Raw genomic sequence first — 22,149 nt, forward strand, 5'->3', positions numbered from 1 at the left:
TGTTACGCTTCCCGTCTCGTAAAGTTTATTCTCCTCAACCAGACTTGTAAAACGTTGTGCCCCGACTGAGGGTTCCCCTGCCAAGTCTTGGGGCGACTTGGCGATTCTTTGCAGTAATGTTTTTAATGAGAAGGAAGGAAATGACAATGAATAAATGATGTAGATAGTTTAAATAAATCCACTTATTTCGGATAGCCGGGTGTTTATGAGACCTGCGGTGCCTGTCTTGCTAATTCCCTGCAGGGTAATGAAAATAAACAACTTCTCCTTTTAGCAGATGTGTAGAAGATTGACACGGCATTGGAAGAACCAGTCTTGCTCAGTTTTTATAGTCTTGTCAGGGATTTCCAAACCAAGGGGAAACCAGAGCCCGTTCACAGGATTACTAATTGTGTCTGTAGCTGTGCTTCTGAGGAGGAGGACTGGATAGAGGAAGGACAATGCCCTGACTGATAAGGAGGTTAGAGAGATACTGGGGAACCTCACCTCCTCCCTTCCTCTCATTCCCTCCCTTCTGACTCGTCAGGACTCAAGTATTTACCTCTCACTCATTAGCGACCGCTCCTCGAAGCTCACTGGACCAGACTGTTTACCCTGTCCTGTCATGAGAGCGGCTCGCACCCGGTTATCAAGTTCTGCCCCAGGTGGGGGATGACAGTCGTGATGAGTTTCCACACAGGCAGATTAAGCAGATATATGTTCGGGGAAAAAGTAGGCCAGCTAATTAGCAGCTGCAGCTCTCAGGACTCGGGGAGTGGGCTGTTTTTCACCTAGACAGGGAAATTCCATAAATGACAGAAGAAGAGGAACTGGAATATCTAATAAGAGTGGGAGGAAAAGAGTGGTTGACATAGAATAGACAAAGTGGGGGAGGGAGGCAGATCTTCTTGGGAAGTTTACTCTGGAATCCCTGCAACTGAACATCTAGTGTGAATTTCTTGAGACATTTGTTGAGAAAAAATACAGGGATCACCAATTGTTTACATGTCTAAATAAGAAAGTTTTTTTCCTTGTAAAACCTCAAAAATATATTTAATGAGTTAGTTAATATATATGAAGGTTGAACAGCCTGGGTCCTTTCCCACCTGTTTTGATGTGGGCTCGGCTCACATTTTTGCTGTGTGCTAGTCAGAGTTTAACACGGGGTTCCTACGCTAGTATGGAAAAATATAGAATCTGAGTTTATAAATTTCCAGGTCTGGAAAAGTATGGAAAATGCAAACTGGTGTATGGAAAAATATTCGTGTTTCCAAGACTGAATTTATCTGGGTGTGGTCTAAACTTATTTATATGAACTGCATTGCTTAGATTTAATCTGCTGGTGACATAACAGCATACATATTTATTAATGATTAATTACGTAATTAATTTACATGATACACAATTTACTGAATCATCTTATTTTATTAGATTTTTTTTAAAAAATTTTGTTGAATTTTGTAATTTCAAATGTGTCAGAACCCTGTTAACAGCACTGGAATCAAAATGTGATGAGTTGTGGTGCTGCTTTTTGTTCCTGTCAAATCTAATCAAAACTCTCGCAGAGAGTCCCGGTGAAGCAGATGAACTGAATTTTTGAGTGTTTAAAAAGGTTTATGGGGATTAAAAAACATTAATCCTGAATATTTAATAGACATTCAAAATTTGAAAACCAACGTTTTAAGAGTTTGAAGCATCTAGAAACCAAAAAACCTAGAAATCCCTCACTTGCATTTCATCATTCATTTATAAACGTACTACATATTGACAGATGTAGCCTGCGGAGGCCCATGTGATCGCCTCAAAACAAAATCGCAAACTGACAAGTAAGTTTCTTCAGCTCAACGTGAAAATGAGAGACAAACCAGAGCTGAACTCGAAGTGAAAAACGAAAAAATTCCTGCAACATTTGATAGGGGGCCCCTATCACGCTTCCTGTGACTTTGGGTGAACGCGGAGAGGAAGGAGGGATGATGCATTACATACGTGGTTTATGTCCCGCTGATAGAAGCCTCTCTCTGCACTGAGCTCAGGTGTCTTATCCTCCGTGCTCTCTCCCATCTGTCCGGCCTCTCCCGTGAGCCCCTCTGAGGGAGTATCACGGAGTAGAGACTTTAACATGCATCCCACTGGCTTCCATTAAATGTTTTATTGTCCCAAATAAACCCGGATCTGCTGTTTTATTTCTCAAAAAAAAAGAAAAAAGTGACTTCTTGCAATTGTCTTCTGTCCCATGCGTCATATAAATGCCACGAGGCTAAATAGCAAAAGCAGACCTAGTTGCTGAGGCTTGGCCAACACGTAGCGCCGATCTGCCTTTAATCTGCCGCATTCCTAGACTGAATCCTTATGCAGTAGCCGTTCACGACAACCTGCATGAGTCGCATTCACCGTTGAGCAGAGCGATTTCCATTGTCGGACGATGCATCATAGTGAAAGGTTTGTCACATTTTCGGCATAATGTGGTGTTGGGTCGTGTGTATTAAAGAGCTGAAGGCGAGTAAAGGGAGGGGAAAAAAAAGAGATATCTGACAGATCTATGGACTCTTTGTCACGCTGGAACTGAATCTATAAAACTCGCCAAAGAAGAAAGTAATATTTCAGCGAATGTTAAAGCACATTTAGAGATGCGTTTATGAGTAATGAGCGCGCCGTGCCGTTCTGTTCCGTTCTGTGTGTGTGTGTGTTTGTGTCTGTCACTGGGTTGTATAGGAATGACTGTGTCAGTGTGAGCGCCCGTGTGGGTGTTATTGCCGAGGCTAGTGCGAAGCAGAGCACAGCTTAATATCTGTGTTTGACATAGAGTCCCATTAATAAGGGCCTGATCCGAGCCCTGTGACAGGACTGCTGACAGAGGAGGATCATGGGGAAGAATCATGCCCTGCTGTGGGAGCCTGGGCTGCAGGTAGGCCCATTCTGCCTTCCCCAGGTGTCATTACGGATGCTGGGGAGGGAGCAAAGGGAGGGAGGGCCGCTACTGACATCTACATTAATCACCCCTCCGCACATCACCCCCTCCTTCCATGCACCACCTCCTCCCACCTCCAGCTCCTAATCATCCCCACACAGAGACCCAAACCCAGTAAGGGGATACTCAGCCATGAAAGATATCCAGCTAAGAGCTCCCCAAATACCACTCTGATCTGATCATGAGTGATGTTGCTACCTGAACCTCTGACCTGGCACACAATTAAAAACACTTTTCTCTTTCTCCCCCAGACACGCAGAAGAAGCAGTTCGGCTGAAACTCCCCGTTTTGTCACTGTCCGCGTTTGATTCATAGTTTGCATTTGAATAGCACCGTAGTTACAGGCAATTAAACTGCTGCAAATGTCTCTGCTGGAATGTGTAGTCTCTAAACCCCCAGAGTGTCCTGCTGCTGCTGCTGCTGCTGCTGCTGCTGCTGCTGCTGCTGCTGCTGCTGCTGCTGCTGTTGTACACACTCATGATTGTCTCATAGATATCACAGCCTCCACTTGGGGACCCCCTATTGATCTTCAGCTATGCTTTTATCTACAACAAAAAAACAACAACACTCTAGCACTTTGACTTCAAGTCGCTTCGTTATAAACCGAACCTTGTACACAATTCTTAATCATTAACAAGAAAAGTTGCGGTAATTACAGCGAGCAGCACTTCACATTCTAAAGTGATCGCCGCCTTCCCTATTAGAACGATGCCGCTTTATGGAACCGTGAGCTGCTTTGTTCTCATCACTCAATTTATTTAATTTTTTTTTTGTCACAAAGACGACTTTGGGATTCAACTTGACCGAATGAAGTCGTGTCACTTTTGAAGTGGATGAGGATTGATGTGGGTCAGGCCGAACAACCTCCCCAACGAACGGCTCCGCCCAGGATCCATCAATGAGCAGATGTTCTTGGGGCAATAATGGGAAATCATCTGATTGATTATTAGTTCGGATTCAATTAAAAACACATAATTGCGCCAAAACGCGACAGTAACGGCGACGTGATTAGTTTAGCTCAAAACAAATGATCCGCCTCGGCATCTGGTGGTCAGTTCTTCTTATGTGCGGATGGAAAAGAAGAAGACTGTTTTCTCTGAATGCTTTTCATGGATCTGGTTCCTGCGTTTTGTCGATGTCCTCGTTCCAAAACCGCCTCTCGTGCTTTGCTTTTCCCTTGCGTGACCTCGTGCCTTGTCTGCAAGCTTTCCTGTTAACGAATCAACCCATGAAACCGCAACATTCTGAATGTTACTCTGATTGGAAATTTGTGATGTGTTTTCCGACAGTGGAGTGAAGCCCGTGACTTATCAGTCCGGTGCTTAGTCCCGCCATCTCATCTTTATGTTTACGGAGGAAACACATCCTCCAGTTCAATTAAAATAAATCCACTTTGAGCTGATATTTAGAAACCGGGGGCATATCGCTGCCTCTGCCACAGATACAGTGATTGAAAGTAGGGAATAAAGGGCTGGGCTTGAGGGAGAATTACACTCTACTTACTTTTCCATCAATGAAGCCATACACTCCGTTGTTTATGTTTGAAGTGGGCTTTTATTCTTAGTAAATGACCTTTCTCCAATTCGCCGTTTTCTCTCTTTTATTCGCCTCGAACCTTCACCAACGCTGATGACACAATAAATTTCTCATCGGCTCTTTGTATGTGTGCGTACTTTCGTAGCCTGCTTGCGTGCGTGCGTGTGTGTGTCGCTACACGCATGTGGCAGAATCTAGGACACTACGGAGACGCTGAGAACACAGCATTTGCATGCGGCGCACAAACATATTAAAATATGAAGACAAATCACTGCGTCTGGCCAGCTGACAGCGCAGCCCGCAGCGAGAGCCAGCGAGCAAACTTACAGCGTGTTGCCGTTCCCAGCGAGGCCTTTGCAGGGCAAGCTTCAACATGTAGCTCAACAAACAAACAGAAGAAGAAGAAGAAGAAGGAAAAAAAAAAGAAGAAGCCGTGAGCAGTCAAAGCTGTTATTAAAGCCAACAGAAGTGTTTCCCTTCGCCGGAGCCGTTTTGTCATGTTTTCAGCCTCTGTAGTTTTTTAGTGGGAGAACAGGGTTTTCAAAGACACCTTCAAGGCACCTACTTTGGACTTTGTTGTGTGGCTGTCTTTGATCTAAATCATAAAATAATAAAGTCATGCTCACCTTTTAGGTCGCACTTGTGCTAGTGCTGTGTACATTCAAAGTAAAAAAGAAAAAAAGGTGGGGTGGGGTCAGCCTTATAGATTATACTTAACATTATTGTACTCTACATTGGTCTGCTCATTCTCTACTTTTATTTCCTTCGATGATTAAAATTGATGAAAGTATTTCCACTCATAGTTGTGTGGATGAAATGGAAGATAAATAGACAATAGAAAGAAAAAGACTGTTTACTCTTCTGTCCTAAGCCCAGTTTCATTTAAATGTGTATTACAATGAATTGACCCTCTGGTAATTATCCACCGTCTTAAATCATCTACTGAAAACAACACAGGAGTGTATTCGGTGCCCTCTTTCATCTCACATAAATCCCCCTGCATTAGTCGACTATTGCTGCTGGGTCTGCATCTGCTCTCCCCGTGTTTTACACCGGTTAATAGGGCAGCATTAAAAAGCATTGATTAGTATAACTGGCGCCAGTAGGGGGAGCTCACAGCTCATAGCTCGCCCGTTAATAAACCTTGGGAGAGAACATGCAGAAGGCTGCTGGGCAGTGCTCTACACCACAGACCCTCACCTCCATCTCCACACTTCAGCATGATCTGGGCCCCTGATTGGTGCGTCCAATCACGTGTTCGGTCATACGGCCTTAATTTCAGTGAATTTATATGTGTGTTTGTGTGTCTGCATAAACAACAACAAAAAGAAAATCATTTATGTGTATGTAGTTGGTGTGTAGTTGGTATGCAGAGCTGCTCCCACTCCACGCATCTTGGCGCAGCAGGCATTGATTTCTGACGAAGATCATATTTACAATTCCACTTCAGTATCTCAATACATTAACATCCGCAGGCCACTCGGCACCTGATTCCTCTGCATGTTTGATATGGAGCTTATCGATTTGTAATTTCACCATATGCTTGAATAGTGAATTAAAAACAAAATCCTCGCGTTATCTGTTGTCATGTCTGTAGATTCTTCGCCGCAGTGCACGTGTACATACGTGAAGGTTGCAGTTTTATTATCCAAGGAGGACATTCTTCTTGTCTAATATTCATCAGCTGGCGTTAATGCGGTGCGTTATAAAGTGAGACTCTTCTCCATTTCCCCTGAACTTTGAGTGGTTTTCTTAAACATTGCAACTTGATTTGGTTTTCTTTTCCCTCAAAGTCCTACTGCCCCCTTTCTCGCTCCCTGTTTTCTCGTGTGGACCCGTGTTTTTTTTTTTTTCTTCTCGCAAGTGTGTCAAGCCTCTGCGTGGAGTGCTGCGGGCTGTGCCGGCTGCGCAGAGACCGTGCGCTCCTAGCGGCCGCGCCGTTTAAACCCGAAGGCAGAGAGCGAGAGAGGAGGATGTTGAACTGTAGTATGACTGTACATTTACAGCGTTATATTCCTGGCTAAGCACATGGGTCTTTGGGGAGCTGGTCCCCGTTGTGAGAAAACAACTTTCTGGGACTGCGTGAGGGTTGAAGGCTGGTTCACGTTCAGACAGTCAGCCGAGACATTTGTTGAACTATGGAGACATCGGTGAAGATTTGAGAGGTGCCAGAGACGCGTCTCAAGGAACCGAGGACCTGCGGAGAAGTGCAGAGCCTGTACGCTGTGTTTTCCAGCTGTGACTTAAATTTATTCTCTCGGAGACTCCGTGTGTTCAGCTTTAACGGTAGTTCGCGTTAGGGTAAAAAAAAAAATAAAAAATAGCTGAGACTTCGTCCGAACTCACGGAGCGGATAATACTGAAAGACGGAGAGTTTTGGATTCAATGTTTGCTGGATATTTACACCCCGAGCAGCTCCGGGTGAACTCGTACTGTTAAATGGATCGTCTCTGTTTTTGGACATTGAAACTGGCTTTTGTCAGTGAGTAGGATCCGTCCACAACTCCCGGACGCACGGAATAGACTTGACTGTCATTTAGGACATAACATTTTTTCTGCAGTGAATTCGAGGATTTGCGCGCCCGCCGTGGATGTTTAATATGCTAGAATGGGTCCACTAGCGTTCATCCTTGTTAGTGGATTATTGTTTTTTCAAGTTGATGGTAAGTTGCCAAACACGTGTTGTTTTGGTTAAAACTCATTTTTTAATATGTTACAAATTTCCAGCTCTGATTGGCACAGACTTGTCAAGACGCTGCCTTCATCTCCCCAGCATTCATTTTGATTAGTTTAGACCCAGTTTTTATTCTTAACTGATGCCTTACATTTATATTGCTCTACGGAATAAATACATCACGTCGGATTTTTGATAATTAGATAAGTTTACAGTCGGCAGCTCTCCAGTTTTCACAGAAATGCTGCCGATAACTCAGCAGACCCTGTGGAGTTGTGATTTCCGTTTATTTCGCGTCACCGTGGCAATGATTTCTCATTTCTTGGTATTCATTAAACTCAAAGCAAAACAGTTGAATTCCTCTATCTCTAGCTCCTCAGTCTTCTGCAGCTATTGACAGTCCTCTAGGAGGATAAAAATTAGGACAGAGGTGAGTTTTCCTTGGGATGCAACAGATGAAGAATCAACCTTTAGACCTTAAATGGTTTCAGTTGCTACAGGTTTAATGTTTAAAGTAGAGGTGGAAGGTGTTTTGTTAAATTATTATTATTATGTATTTTATTTTCCACAAGTGGAAGTAATTGTGTATAAAACCACAGACAGTAGTTCAGATCTGTGGGTTGGAGGTTCATTGGCCTGTTTGTTAAATGCATTGTGACAGAGCAACACTCAGCCAGTGCACTGTAGTTCTGTGGTCATTTCGCTTCAGGATCTCAGAGCTGTGCACTGTGGTGTAGGCCGACTTAAACCCAAGCCGGGACACTGCCACAGTTTATTAGTTCCATTTGTTTGATTAATCCTTAATAATAATTTTAATTGCAAATGAGATTGGTAGAGTTTAATTCCTGCAGCCCGAAGCCCCTGCCCTCTTCATCCAGCCTGAGTGCCAAGTCAGCATCTTTATGATATTACAAGGCTTCTTGGTATTCCTGGCCTACATGAGAACTAGTTTAATGGAGGAATTAAAAGATGATGACTCACAGCAATCATCAAAATGGGGCAGCTTAGGTGGCGGAAATCGTGTTTGGGATTGGTCCAACCTGTCACCGTTGAAATGATAAGCAGGATTAAGGTGTATTAGTTTTAAAATGCTTAAACCCTCAGTGTGATTTCACTTTAGTGCTTCCTTTGAAGAGGACACACCTTTTTCACAGTTGTCGCAAACACACAAGCCCGCGCAGACAATGAGGGGTTCGGAATCGCAGAACGAGGAAAGAATATTGTGGGACATTACATCCTAATGCACGGGTGATGATTCACACGTTTGTTTGCTTTGCATTGTTTGTACAGCTTTTGCTGCATGTGAAGCAGAGTTTTTTGTTGTCACTGAATGCAACAGTCTGCGAGGTCCCATTTTTTCCCTTTCTTTCACCTGTCAACCCTCGCTTTTGTTCTTCACAGCTGCGAGTTTTGAAGCTTTCAAGTGAAACGTTCACGCCTTCTGTAGTTAGTAAATCAAGTCCCCTCTCTGCTGCGATGGGATGTTTTTCTTCCTTTTACCTTTTTTTTTTTTGGTGTATTTCACTCTGTTCAGCCAAACCCACTGGTTGCTAAGCAGTGGCTGATGGCATTGCTAGCTGGCCAGAAGGATCTCCCAGGGAGCAGTGGATCTTCCCAATCATTTGCCTGTCACCCTCCTCCCCCGTTTTCCCTGCTCTCCTCCTCCATCCCGGCAGAACTCACCCATCACCCAGCCTTTTAAGAGGTAATCTGAGGGTCCTTGGAGAGGGAGGAGCTTCCTCTAAGAGTCCACTTGGGCAGACAAAAAGGCCTGGAGTTGTATTCACTGGGCAGCGTAGCCAACAAAGCCGAGCCTTGTGAATGGCGTCAGTCAGTGTTTAGTGTGCTGTGATTAATACCGCTAGTGTGCAGGGGAGGACAGAAAAGGTGATATTCAGAAAGAAATAGGGGGAGAAACTGGATGTGTGTTGCATGTCGTTGCCAGGGTTGGAAGATAGAAGAGATTATTTTGGAGGCCCGAGGCTGGATTGTGCGCTTTTCTGCGCAACGCAGTAAAATGTATTTTCAGGAATACGCCAGCCAGAAGGTGTGCGGTTATCTCTTAAACTCCACCCGCCCGGCCTTTGAAGCTAGATGAGAACATGTTTTGCATAGTGTACATGCACTCCTGACCCGGTGCTATTCCGAGGTGTCCCGCGTGCTCGCGTCTGATGTAGGAGCTGGTGACATCGATTCCGTCCTGGGTGACGCTCCCCGAGGTGCTAAAATATGGTTCAACTTAGAGCTGTCAAAGAGGCTGTGGAAGACGGTCGCTTGGGTCGGGGTTGACTGCTGTAGATAAGTGTGCAGTTCTCGATCCACAAGCAGGATTGTGGTTTCACTAATGCTGAGTCAAGAGAAACTCAAACCCGCAGTGTGTGTGTGTGCGTGTGTGTGTGTTAAAAAGAAGAGGGGAGGGGTGGGAAGGGCAAGACCGAATGAGAGTAATCAAACATAAAAATGGAGAGAAGAGTTGTTTAACAATACAATCTTTAAAGGGAAATTGCGAGGATGAGGCTCTATTACCAAAGGGCGCTGGAGACTAACAGCTCTGTTGATGGCAATGATTAAATGACAGAGGTTTAAAGTACCGTCCTATAATGGAAAGTAAGCCCAGATTAAAATAGTCTAGGTGAATGATGAGGCAGGCTGAGGTCATTGTGTAAAGCCATCGCGATGCCTCGGCCCAAATGTGATTGTTCTGCTTGAGCTGGCAGCGTTTAAGCAGCGTTATTGTAATTGCGGTTCATTTGCTGGAATGGGGTTGCTGTAATGATGAACCTTCATGTGAGATCCACGGAAAGCTCCTCTCTGCTGTCTCCCGTAGTCTCATCACTGTCAAGGAAGTCGCTTTCCTCTGAAGCGGCGAGCGCTACTGTTTGTTCTCTGATTACCATCAAAAATGAGTTAAGACAATAGGGACGTGAGGCCGCGATCTTAACAGGAAGTGAATGAGCCGGGCACGAGAAACAGGATGAGGTGAAAACTTATCCAGCAAAAATCAATGGAGAGTTTTCTTTTTTTCTTTTTTTGGGTGCCTAACTAGCCAAGTGTTACTTGACTAGCGACGCGGGCCTGTCAACTCCACTGGCCACTCACTGGGTCATGTTTCCGTAGTCCATTCCACGCATTCGAGACACCGCAGAGTAGGCTTGTGAGTTTCTCGCACTTCTGTTAAATCAGAAGCAGTGCGCAGTGATCACTCGGAGATAAAACGGTTCACAGCTGTTCTTTGAATTCCTTAATCACGACGGTTAATGCTTTTATATTTTCATAGAGCAGATGTGGGACATGGCTGATTTTGCTTTGAGAGCCATAGAATGCAGTGAAGGTAATTCCACTTTTCCCTGTTTTACCTCCGCTTTATTAAGCCCCAGTCAAGCATACCCCTGACATTTACTGAGTGGGAGAATGCATAATGTCTTAATGCTTTTTCCTGGAGTAAAAGTAACAGGACCAGGGAGGTTTAAAGGCTGTTAGGCAGGCGGTTAGTATCTTTCCTCGGAGGATTTATATTTTCAAACTTCCCCGACTAGGTCTTCCTTCCTGCGTCTCTCATACACACACATGCTATCTTTGCGAAAGCATCCCGTCGTTGGCAGCGTCAATGAGGGTGGAATTCAAACACTGAGGCGGTTGTTGCGCACCTGTGCTACAGTGGGAGCGTACGCGGCCGCAGAGGGTGGGGGAGGATCGGTAGGATGAATCCAGCATTCTCAGGTAAATCAAGTGCTAAGGGCCCTCACCTGTCTCACACACCTGTACTCAGAGAATACACACCTGTGCGTTACCCTTCTGGGCCCCTCGGCACAGGTATAAACCATTCTCTATTCTGTCCCGGCCTGTTTCGCAAATAGCAAATAAAGAGTTTGCGGCGGGCAAACTGAAAGTACAGATTTAATTACTCCGTCATATAATCCCTGATGATTGGATGATAGTGAATGAACCCTCGCTGATCAGTGACAAACGCCCGACTGGCAGTTACAACCCAAACTGTCTATCTGCGAGGCACAGATAACCGAGCCGCAGTGTGGATGTGATGAGCCGTCTTATCTATACAAAACTTGATTATCTCGAGAGCATGTGAAATTGACAGGAAGTCTGGACTGAGCATAATGCGCGACCGTAGTGATGCGAACTTGCCGGACGAGACGGCATGTTCGCCTTATCAGTGTTTTTTTTTTTTTTTTTTTTTTATGTTGCTGGTGTTTTGGGAAGCGTCTAATACTCTGCGCCCCGTTTCCCTCGCTCCCTGTCCTCTGTTTGGCCGTCTCACTGCAACCTTCAGATAGGAGGTAGGTAGGGGTGTCAAGGTTGAATGACTCACACAAGTGCATGCAACTATATAATGCACAGAGAAACACACAAATTCAAACTGACAGATAAAAATGGATTATAGTTGAAAGAAAGTAAAAAAAAAAGAAAAAAAAAGCAACACTTCAATTTTTACTCCACATATGGGTCTGCGGCATACGTCCGCCCTCGTCCACACACAGCACGACATCCTTCATTATTTTTCAGTCAGTAATGCGCCCTACTTGCTCCTCATTGTCGAGAGTTTGTCTGACAGTTGCACACTTGTGCCGAGTGTCTCAACCAGTGACTTATAGATGAGGTGAGGCCTGGTAATAAAAATGCATGAGCTGTCTCTCGGTGTGACATGTGTGAAGATGGACAGCCAGGGTACGATACTCGAGCACACATCCGTCACGCGCAGCAGCAGTCCAGCACAGCTGTAATGCTGTTCAGAGCGGTGGAGCCGATGGATAAGTGTCTTGTTCCACCATCTTGGTCGATGGATCACCCAGCCATGACAGCTTGGTACCTTTTCTTCTCTGTAACTAACTGGGGAATCTAAGCAGGCTCCAAACTACGAAACCATCACTTACAAAACCGTTTTGTTTTTAGCGTAGAGGTCTTCTGGGTGACCTGCCCTCTCGTGAACATACTTGTCTATAAATCAGCATCCTAAGCTTGTGAACATTGTTTTTTTTTTTTTTTTTTTTTTTGCTGAGGAATAAGCGATTAATTGCGTGTCATCCTTATTTGTTTGTTTTAAAGTCTGCAATCTGCCAAAATCTCCCCGATTTCGTTCTCGGACGTCTCGGATAAATGCTAAATATGCGTGCGTCGTTGCTGTAGAAACCTTCTCTTGTTGTGTGCTTGCTGCAGCAAACAGGGCACCCCACTGCTTTGTAAACTGAGCCACCACGACCAAGCGTGGGTTGATTTAGTGAGTATAATAGCTCCTGGTGAGACTGGCTTTGTGGTTGAAGTCTCAGCGTGGAACGTGGCATCAGCCAAGTGTCACAACCATAGCGGTGGAATGAGAAGAAGAAAAAAAAAAGAAAAAAAAAAGGACCTTAATCACATCCTTGAACATTTGAACTCTCCGGTTTCACTTCCAGGATGGTGATGGTTTTTCTGGAGAGCCGCTCGCAGGCATTTGTCTTTGAGATGCCTGGGAGCACGGAGCCAGCTGTGGAATTATGAAATGTAGTGGGTGTGTGTGCGTGTGAGTGTGAATGTGTTTGTGAACACTATTAATAACCATCAAAGTCCTTTTTTTCTATTATTTCTGCGTTAGAATGGCTATATGTGCCAGGGTAAATTGAATTAGTCCTTCATCCAGTTATTGCGAGCACCCATGACCCTGTAGCCCTAAGCAAGACCAGATGAAGTGCCCCATGGTATAGAAATTTAATAAATCTCATCTTGACTTGCCACGCTGCACTGTAAAAAAAATAAATAAAAAACAACAAAAACAGTGGACTGTAAGGTCCATTTGATTACCCTGCTCCGCTCTCTGAGTCCATCACTCGGATGGTGTGTGGTTATGGCTCTTGTGCGTCACGCGTGGGGCTAAGCGTGGCTAAGGACCACTCGAGTGGCTGGAGGTGGCGGCTGCTCTCATCGACATGCGGGGGCACAGCGGCGTGCCTCACTACAGGTCAGCGCCCCACGGCACACCTCCAATTACCCAGTCACCTCTCAACACAGTGTATCATGGACACCTGAATGCCTTCTCCCCCGCCTCCCCTCCCCCCACTTCCCCTCCCTTCATTCCTAAAGCAATAAAGCGCTTATTTATTTCTCCCTATTCAATCTACAGTGGCAGCTCAGCAATGCAGGTAAAGAGATTACAATGCTTGAGGGAGATTCAATTGATGGCATTCATTTCATTGCACCCCCCTCAGTAGGAACAGTTTGGAGCAGCACACACTTGAAAGTGATCTGATTTCCAAGCCAGCTGTGTTTACGTTCACATGCGCGCTGCCCCCCCATACACACACACACACACACACGTAGATGTATCTTGAGGAGATTAGCATAAACACTGCTACTTATCTAATTTTATAGCACATTTGCTAGATTAAAATGGCCAAAGGAGATTGCGCTCTGTTGCCAAAGTTTCCTTCTGACGATCACTGCTTGACTGAAGACAAGTGGACATTAAAGCGAAGGGATTCTCTGCAGTGGTAGGCTACAAAGAGCTGTTAATTTCACAATTTTTATTATAACTTGTCTTCGGTTGAAATAGTGTATTTCCCACACGAGAACACGTCTTTAATATTAAGCCTGCTGTGATAATGCAAAGCAAAGGCAGGGAAGCAGAGCTGAGCTCAAAGGGATCTGCATGGAAAGAGAAGGTGGTGCGGCGCAGTGGGCCGCACGCTTGAGTGATCCTTGCATCGGAAATCGTTTAATCTGCATCTCACAGTTTAGTGTCCCCACCAGTACCACAGAACTGGCGCTATACTCTTTAATCAGCGCACATATATATATATAGACGGAGATCCAGCAGCACCCTTATCAACACTTTTCACTTCGCTATAAGGAGGACTTAACTGTTCTTATGTCCTCCTCCTTTCCCCTCCTTAGTGTCTAGTTTCAAGCCAGCGATCTCAACTCTTTGGAGACGAGCCATCTGCTGAAAAAGGAGATAACATCACCTGTTCTGTTCTTGGCCCCAGATCCAGATAGCAGTGTGGAAGAGCGCGAATGGAAGTAGTTTGGAGGGGTGTGTGGGGGGGAAACTCGGTGGAAACTGCTTGAGATGCGAGCGCCGTGAATCAGCCCATTGCAGCAAAATCAGATATTCTGTTTCCCACAGTTATCTATTTATATATTCCATCTGCATGGGGGAGAGAGGGCAAATACACAGATGCAAAGTCAATATCACCCCACCTCTCCGCTGCCCGAAATAAACTCAAAGTGGAATTCTATCTGATATTTGTTGGAGACAAGCTTGGATGCATTGAAAGGTTGAGAGCGGCTCATAGAATTACCCCTGTGTTTGCTTTCAGAGTATAGATCTTAGCTGAGAAGGGAGGGGAGTGGGGGGGGGCAGTATACAGAGCACTGAAGTGGAACTGAGCCCATCATGTGAGCTTACTAGGCAGCTCAGCCCCTCCCTCTCCTGCAGGAGAATATCAAGTGGAAGAAACTGGTCTGCACCTGTGCACACCCTTCATTTCAGTTCTTGTGTCTTCGCCGTGAGGATTTTCGAGTATTGAGCGGCCGGCTGGTGCACTGGACTGAGATGGACCCCAGCCGACGCAACGGCGCGTCTCCAGTGAAACCTCACTGCGATGAGCTGTGGGTAGGATATTGGGCTATTCTGGAGCGTGTGACGCCACTGACAGCCCCGGCGTAAAGAAGATGAATCTCGGGTACAGAGCGAGCTGCTTGGAAGTGTCACAGAGGGCCGGTGCCGAGGCGAGGACGGCCGGCAACATCATTCTTTCACCACCCCCCAGTTCCCCCCAACCCCCCCTGCTGCTGTCTCACATTTCCCCTCTGATGACAAGACGGATATGACTCTCGCAGCGAGGACAGGGAGAAAGTGAAATAGACAGAGAGATATCTGGTGGATGAGGCGGGGATGTACAGAGGAGGAGATGGAGTGGGAGGTAGACGAGAAGTGGAAAGAAGCAGGAGAAGTAGGAGGCAGGGAGAGTATATTTCAGAATGGACAGCATGGATCTAATGCATAATTCATTCCCTCTGAAATTTCTTTGAAGTTTTCTCTTTTTTTTTTTTCTTCTTTGGTTGAATTTTATATTCACTCAGTTTGCTGGGTTTCAGCACTCTCTGCCCCGAAATGTCTCTGCCATTTCACCATCCGCATTACAGTGTTACTGCATCTCGGCTTGGGCCCTGGTTTTCACGTTTGATGTCTCATGGAGCTTTAGCGACTGGAACTTTTCGCCTTGGTCCGAGGTTGCCGTTGGTTACCTGTGATCAGCACACGTCTGTTGGCAGAATAACTAATATCTCTTCGGGGAGCCCTTCCTTTTATGCTCTGCCGGAGACTGGTGTGGATATTGATTTGGTTGGTGGGCCAGAATTTCTCTTGGGAGCTAATAAAAATAATTACAAAAAGATCATCAAAGGCCTGACCTTCTGTTGCACACATGAATAAATATGTGACTAAGATAACACAAAAGGCTGCTCCATGTGTGTGGCCAGTGGAAAATGAGGGAAAATGTGTTATTAGTGATAGCTAAAGTGGTGGATCATCTTGGATGTAGAAATACAGTTCTAACCTGTTTTTGTTATCACGTTTATTTGAATTCTAAAGTGTGTTGTGTTGTTTGGAACCTAGAAAAAAAAAACGCCGCAGAGAAGAAAAAGCTACAACGCTGCATATTTCTTGGATAACAGCACTGCAAAATTGCATCCATTTCAGTGAAGCTAACATAAGTAGATGGGAAGAAAAGGCAGAAGAGAATCATCTTCTGGTTCAGTAATCCCTCTCTGATTTCATTCCCTGTCTGCGCGCTTGTTTGTTTGTTCTCTGGTTCCTGCTTTTTCTCCGAGAGGGGATGACTGCACAGCGGTGGTGAAAAGTAATGGTGGTGTTACTGCAGACACGGGAAAACACAGCATTTTGATTGGAGCGTGTGCCCTGAGACCCAGTGAAGTGCACTCGCCTCAGCTCAGAGAGCACTTGATTGCACAGCACCAATGATCGCATTAAAAGGGCAACAGAAAGCCCATTTACCGTAAAGAGAGTGGGAAAGGGGCCCAATAGGAAACGGAAAATTGACTTCTGTGAGAAGCTGGGTCCGATGCTTGGCGGTGGTGGGGATGTACATCATTTATTTATTTTTTTTATTCGCTCTTACTGGACAACGCATACAGTAGGACAGTGCTCCTACAGAGGAGCCACGTGAGGGCTCAGCCGAAGACTCACGCAGACAGGCCTTTTAGTCGGTGCCATTCTAACCGAAACAACAAGCGAGGCGTGCGAGTTGAGGTTACCCCGCATTGAGATTGATGGCCCTCCTTTAAACCATATTCCGCGCCATATGGATGTGCTTTTAACCTTTGCTACCTCTACACCTGACTCTCTCTCCACTCAGGAAGGACACTGACCAGTCACGTCCGGCCCCTTCGTGCACCCGGCGTAGCTTTTTCTGGCAGTGAAAGGACAATTGTAGAGGCATCTGCTGGGTTCATTTCCACGGGAAAGAGGAGAGCAGATGGAGACTCAAGGTTTAAGTGATTAGAAGGCAGTAGATTGGAATACAAATTGGATTTAAAGAAATTAGACTGATATAAATCGAATGGAGTCGTCGCAGTTTAGTGCTGTGCGCGCGCGCTGGCCTTAGTGGAGAGCCACCGTGGGGCTCGTGGATTATGGGGGAAGCAGATGCTCCAATGAGATAAGAATAAATGTGGGTTCGACGCTCCATCTGAGGGAGATGGGGGTCTCCATGTCTGTCCTTTATCTCCCTCCATTTGTCAATGTCACAGTGTTAATTACTGCGTCATTTGTTAAGTCACTTGTAGCCAGAATACAAACTTGCTTGTCTGCCCCTGCTCTGACAGGGATGCTGCCCCGTGGCTACGTTACTGTTACCTATCACTGGTGGAAGAGGATGGGTAAATAAGTGGAAGCAGCATACTGTAGGTTTTTGTTCCACCACCGCCACCACCAATAGTACATGTTCAGTTTTCCACATCATGCCAGTGAGATTAGATCATGAACCCTGGGAACAGGATATCAGCGTACTCTACAACAGACCCCCATCTGTGGCCCCAGTTAGCACAAGACACTAGCCCTGATCACTAATCAATGACAGGGAAATGGAGGGAATTAGCCCAAATTAGGAAGAAGAGAGAACAGACTGCCTCCTGTTCAGAGGTCAATATGCCAATGTCTGATGCTTAATTCCCGACAATTGGCGGACTAGTGCACATTTACACACAGCGCATGTGTTTGTGTGTGGGTATGTGTGCAACACACATCCGCTACGCACAGATTCTTTGAAGTGCATTTTGTGCTGATCGGTGGGGTTTTTTTTTTTTTCCTACCTGCTCCTGTCCTTTCTGCCCGTAGACTCACGAGCACAAAGGGCCGGGGTACAGCTTGAGCCTGTTTCCCCTGAGAGGCTCAAGTATAAGAGTTAGTGGAACATGTGCAAACCCAGCCAAACAAAGAGCTGGAACCGCCACTGTTTTGCCTCAATACCATGTTGAAATTAGCCCTTACATAAGCACAAAGGCCTGCGTGGTACACTGCCCTTCTGTACAGCAGGCATCGTCTTATTACCCCCTCCACCCTGCACTGCCCCGGGGTAGGGCACAGCCATCAGCTCAGCCCAATCACATGCACACCTGCAACAACTCATTTTAAGACAAAGAACCCAGCTCTCAACTTAATTCTACATGGACTGTTTAACAGTTTTGGTTGCCTGAACCAGAGTTATTGATGGGGTATTGAATGTGATTCAAAAGAAAGGATAAAGAAGGTTTGTTGAAAAAAAAAAAGTCCATTATTATCCATTCCCTTTACACGGTGCCTTTGAGTGTTTGATGCTGGATCCAACTATTTGATTGTTGCTTGGTTCCCATGGCCTCTGTGATGTTAATATGTGTGTGCGTGTGTGTGGCCTAGAGCATCTTATCTCCATGGGTAAGACCTGGTCGCGGACACACAGAGCCCTCTGACTCGGGGAGCATTATCTTGGCTGCCAGACTCTCCGAGTCAAGCCCTAATGAAAAGGAGTGGGCCAAGGTTTTTCCAGCCACAGGGGATTAGTGTTTGACATTAGTCTACACCCCAACATTCATATTCACATCACACGTGCGCCTTGCGCAGCAAACTCAGTTTTACTCGACTTTAACTGGAAGCCATATATACTTGGCAAATAAATTAGCGTTCGCGTCAGTGTCGTTCAGCTGGAAGCTTAATGTACAGCTCCATTCACCGTTCACCTATGGCTCCAATTACCCAGAAGCCCCTGCATGTAGGGCCGAGCAGAGCAGATGGCAGCTTTTTGAGTGGCCTGAAATAGTGATTGAAAGGTTGTGTATGAGTTTGTACATACTCATAAAGCAAGATAAGTAGAAGTAAATGAACAGAGTTACAATGTATATTAGTGAATAAAGTCTGTCAATAGACATTTTTCATCCAGGAGCTCCTCCTATGTGAAGACCTTTTCCAACTACGTGGTTGCTCTCTTGGCAGCTATAAAAGACGTGTCCGCATTAAGAATGCATATTTAATAAAATAATTGAATATAAACGTAATGCTGTCGCTGAATGATTAATTGCATCTCCCCCTCTTTTTTTTTTTTTTTTCCCTCCAGGATCCCGTCTGCGCCAGGAGGACTCCCCACCCCGGATTGTGGAGCACCCCTCTGACCTGATTGTATCCAAAGGGGAGCCTGCCACTCTCAACTGCAAAGCGGAGGGCCGGCCTACCCCGACAGTGGAGTGGTACAAGGACGGCGAGCGGGTGGAAACCGACAAAGATGACCCACGCTCTCACCGCATGCTGCTGCCCAGCGGCTCGCTCTTCTTCCTTCGCATCGTACACGGGCGGCGGAGCAAACCGGACGAGGGAGCCTACGTCTGCGTGGCCCGGAATTACCTGGGAGAGGCCGTCAGCCGCAATGCATCCTTGGAAGTAGCATGTGAGTCGAGACTCCTTGTCTCCCTCCCCTTCATTTTATTTCTCTCTGCCGTCTTTCTGAAATGATTTTGCCGATTTAACGTTCGAGTCAGTTGGCTAGACGAAGATCGCGCTGCTTCTAGATGATGGAAAGACTGGATTTGCATTTAGCACAAGTAATAAAACTGAGCGATTAGCATTTTCTCCCAGTTATGCATGAAATTGCATTGTCTTTACTGTAGGAAAAACAATAAACAAATGAACGTTTAATTTGAGGGTGCTATAATTGCACTTTTTTAAATTTCCATTCGCTTTCTGTGTTTTTTATTTGCTCTAATACTTCCCAATATTAAAAAGCATAATTAAGATCTCTTGCAAACCCACGACGTGGAACCTTGTTTTGTGGGATAATGAGTTGTAGAGAATTACTTTTTCCAGCCGTGCTCTTCATAAATTTGATACATTTTTAGCTCAGGGGCGTTGTTTTGAAGCCGTTTGCAGAGCTTTGATATGGAGATAAAGGTACTGGCAGACTATATGAGAGAGGACATGATGGCTTGGCAGACATGGGTGTCTCACAGGTGAGTGGGGATAGAATGACAGGCAGGACTCCTGATGGACATTTAACACAGGCCGTCTGGACTGTGTTGGTGAATGCTGACAGGAAGAACCTGAGCTGTGGATCAAATTACCTTTGAAGATGAGCCTACCCCCCAGCAGACTCAAGCTGGGCTTCATAGAGAGCGGCTCCCAGGCCCCTCAAACTGCCCATAAGGTGATGAAAAGTCTCCCTGACCTTATGCTGTTTCAACTGGTGTCGCTCTTAACAAAATAGCCCTGTGTTTCAAACAAGGAAGACCTAATCCAAATAAAGTATGTGCTATTCAGGGCTTATTTTGAACGCTTGACTTCTTTTCCACGATTTGTGACGCAGACTAGATTCTCAAGATCTGATATCAAGGAAGTTGCATGAACTTTAGCCGCTGTGGAGTTAGCTACTTAATCTCTATCAGCAATTTAGCAAAACTGCTGAGCCTAGCTCCTTATTTAGACCAAAACAAACAAGCAGCTTGCTAATTAAATGCTTCTTGGACAAAACAGAGCGAAAGCCAACGTCTTCCATGTAACAAAATGCCCCGTGACTATATTTTCAAGGCGATTACTGTGGCAGTAGGATTCCTAGTTAGTTTGTGATCCTTGGGAAATGGAGATGGAGGGCGTTGGTCTCTGCCTCTGATCCAGTGCCCTGCCTTCCCGTGGGCCTTCCAGCTGCCCCCAGGTGCTAACTGTGTGACAGCAGCTTGATTTATCGATTGCTGTAAGAGGGCTCTCCCAGTCTAAATGAAAATTCATGAAAAATTGATGATCTCTCTAGATAATTTTATTTTTTCCTTTTCACAGAGTCCCTTATCCTTTCTTTTCAGTACTCCTATTTTTTTTGCTCTCCTTTTCTAAATGTAAGGATTTGGCTGCAGAATAGAGGCATTGACTACATGAATGACGCATTACTAGTGATATAGGTCTGACAGACAGGGCATGGGTAAAGGCAAAAAATATTTGTCAAATGCTTTAGTTCTGATACGACTGACGACACCAAGGGAGCTTCAAACCAACTCCCCATAATCTTTCATTAAAACGGCATTGTATCTCCCAGTCTATAGTTGCTACCACACTCACTCACTTTTGCTATTATTGACTTGACCTGAGTCATGGCAGCTTGAGAATACAAGCAGCGTCGGCCAGACTGGGATGCAGTGCAGGTGCAGCAGTGGATTTCCTGATTGTAATGTAACAGTGCAACAAAGTGGAATAATTTAAAGGATTCGTTCGGGAGCAGAGTGAAGCCCTTAAAATCGTGTTACCTAGACTGAAAAAGAAACAGTGGATATAGAAACATGCAGGTAGTGTATTTTATGAAGTCGTAAATGGTTTCTTACAATTTAATGATATCTTAGGAATATCCAGTTGTTATGTCCTGAATCACAATATGAGTGCACCTTTTCTCTCCCTTAAATATCCCCCAGGTTAGCAATAAACACAAACATGCCCCCACGTCTTGAAATATATAAAAAGATGAAGTGCCAACAAATTGATCATCAGGTATATACAATATTTACGTCGGTGACATAAAAATATGAACATTTCCTTTGTCAGTTTTGATTTTGGAAATAAATAACGCTCCCAAAGAGATTCAAGGGGGCATTTTGTTGAGGGCTGCATGGCCGGATTGTTTTGAGCCCTGGGCTTTCTCCGCTCTCTCTTACAGCCAGGTCTTCAGGGGGTTGAGGGGGGAGCAGAAGGGGATGGGGTGGGGTGCTTAATCCCACTGCATTGGCTTTACTGCAGTGATTAGCTTTATCAGGTCCTGACATCCGTCTAGTGATTGTAAAGCCAGAGCTAATCGCAAAAGAAAAAGCAGCATTTAAATCTATACCCGTGTCGAACTGAGTTTCTGTTTATGATACATCTTGTCAGCTCAACAACACCCCCCCCCCCCCCCCCACACACACACACACACTCTCCCTCCCTCCCTCGTCTGCAGCCTCCGTCTCTCTCCCCTGCCTTGTATTGAACACACCTTTGCCCCCCTTCCGTTCACGAGTGGTTGAACAAGACCCCGGTGAGATAATTGAATTGCAGTTCTGAAACAGATTGAACTCGGTGTCCACTGAGCTGAGTGGCACTGCTGCATGCTGGACATCAAGCTGGGCAGCGCTCACCGCTCTCTCTGCTGGAGGAGGAAAGGTGGAGCTCAGAGGAAGAAGGGAAAGAGGCCTCTGAGAGGAGCCTCTGCATTATTAATGTGGGCCAGATTGAGGGGAACTTGTGTCTTCGCCGGATTTAGTCCTCTAACCGCGTCTCCTGTAAATGTTGGATGTCGAGCTCGCATTGTTCACAAATGGACGGACAAGGCCGTGAACTGCGTGGACTTGCTTGTGTTATCTAGGTCCATTGTGCGCGTGCAGAGCCTGAAAATAATGCTTAAGCATCACTTTGCTGCATTTGGGATGAGAGTTCATTATAGCTGTTGTTCAGTGCCATGTACTTCAGAAGATAACAAAACTTGTAAGCGTGGCGCCTGGAGGG

General features: G+C 45.5%; 1 protein-coding gene across 16 annotated transcripts in view; it reads left to right on the forward strand.

Annotated features, from left to right (window-relative positions):
* robo2 (roundabout, axon guidance receptor, homolog 2 (Drosophila)) overlaps positions 1–22,149 on the forward strand; it is a 252,930-nt gene that overhangs the window by 95,178 nt on the left and 135,603 nt on the right. For 15 of the 16 annotated variants that reach the window (XM_047593319.1, XM_047593318.1, XM_047593324.1 and 12 more), the window contains exon 2: positions 18,758–19,084. In XM_047593319.1, coding sequence (XP_047449275.1) covers positions 18,758–19,084 — 327 coding nt within the window. Of the gene's footprint in view, positions 1–6,343; positions 7,147–18,757; positions 19,085–22,149 lie in introns of those variants that run through there. The other variant, XM_047593325.1, reaches the window with a different exon arrangement.

This window comes from Mugil cephalus, chromosome 9 (assembly GCF_022458985.1).
Source record: "Mugil cephalus isolate CIBA_MC_2020 chromosome 9, CIBA_Mcephalus_1.1, whole genome shotgun sequence".
NCBI lineage: Eukaryota > Metazoa > Chordata > Actinopteri > Mugiliformes > Mugilidae > Mugil > Mugil cephalus.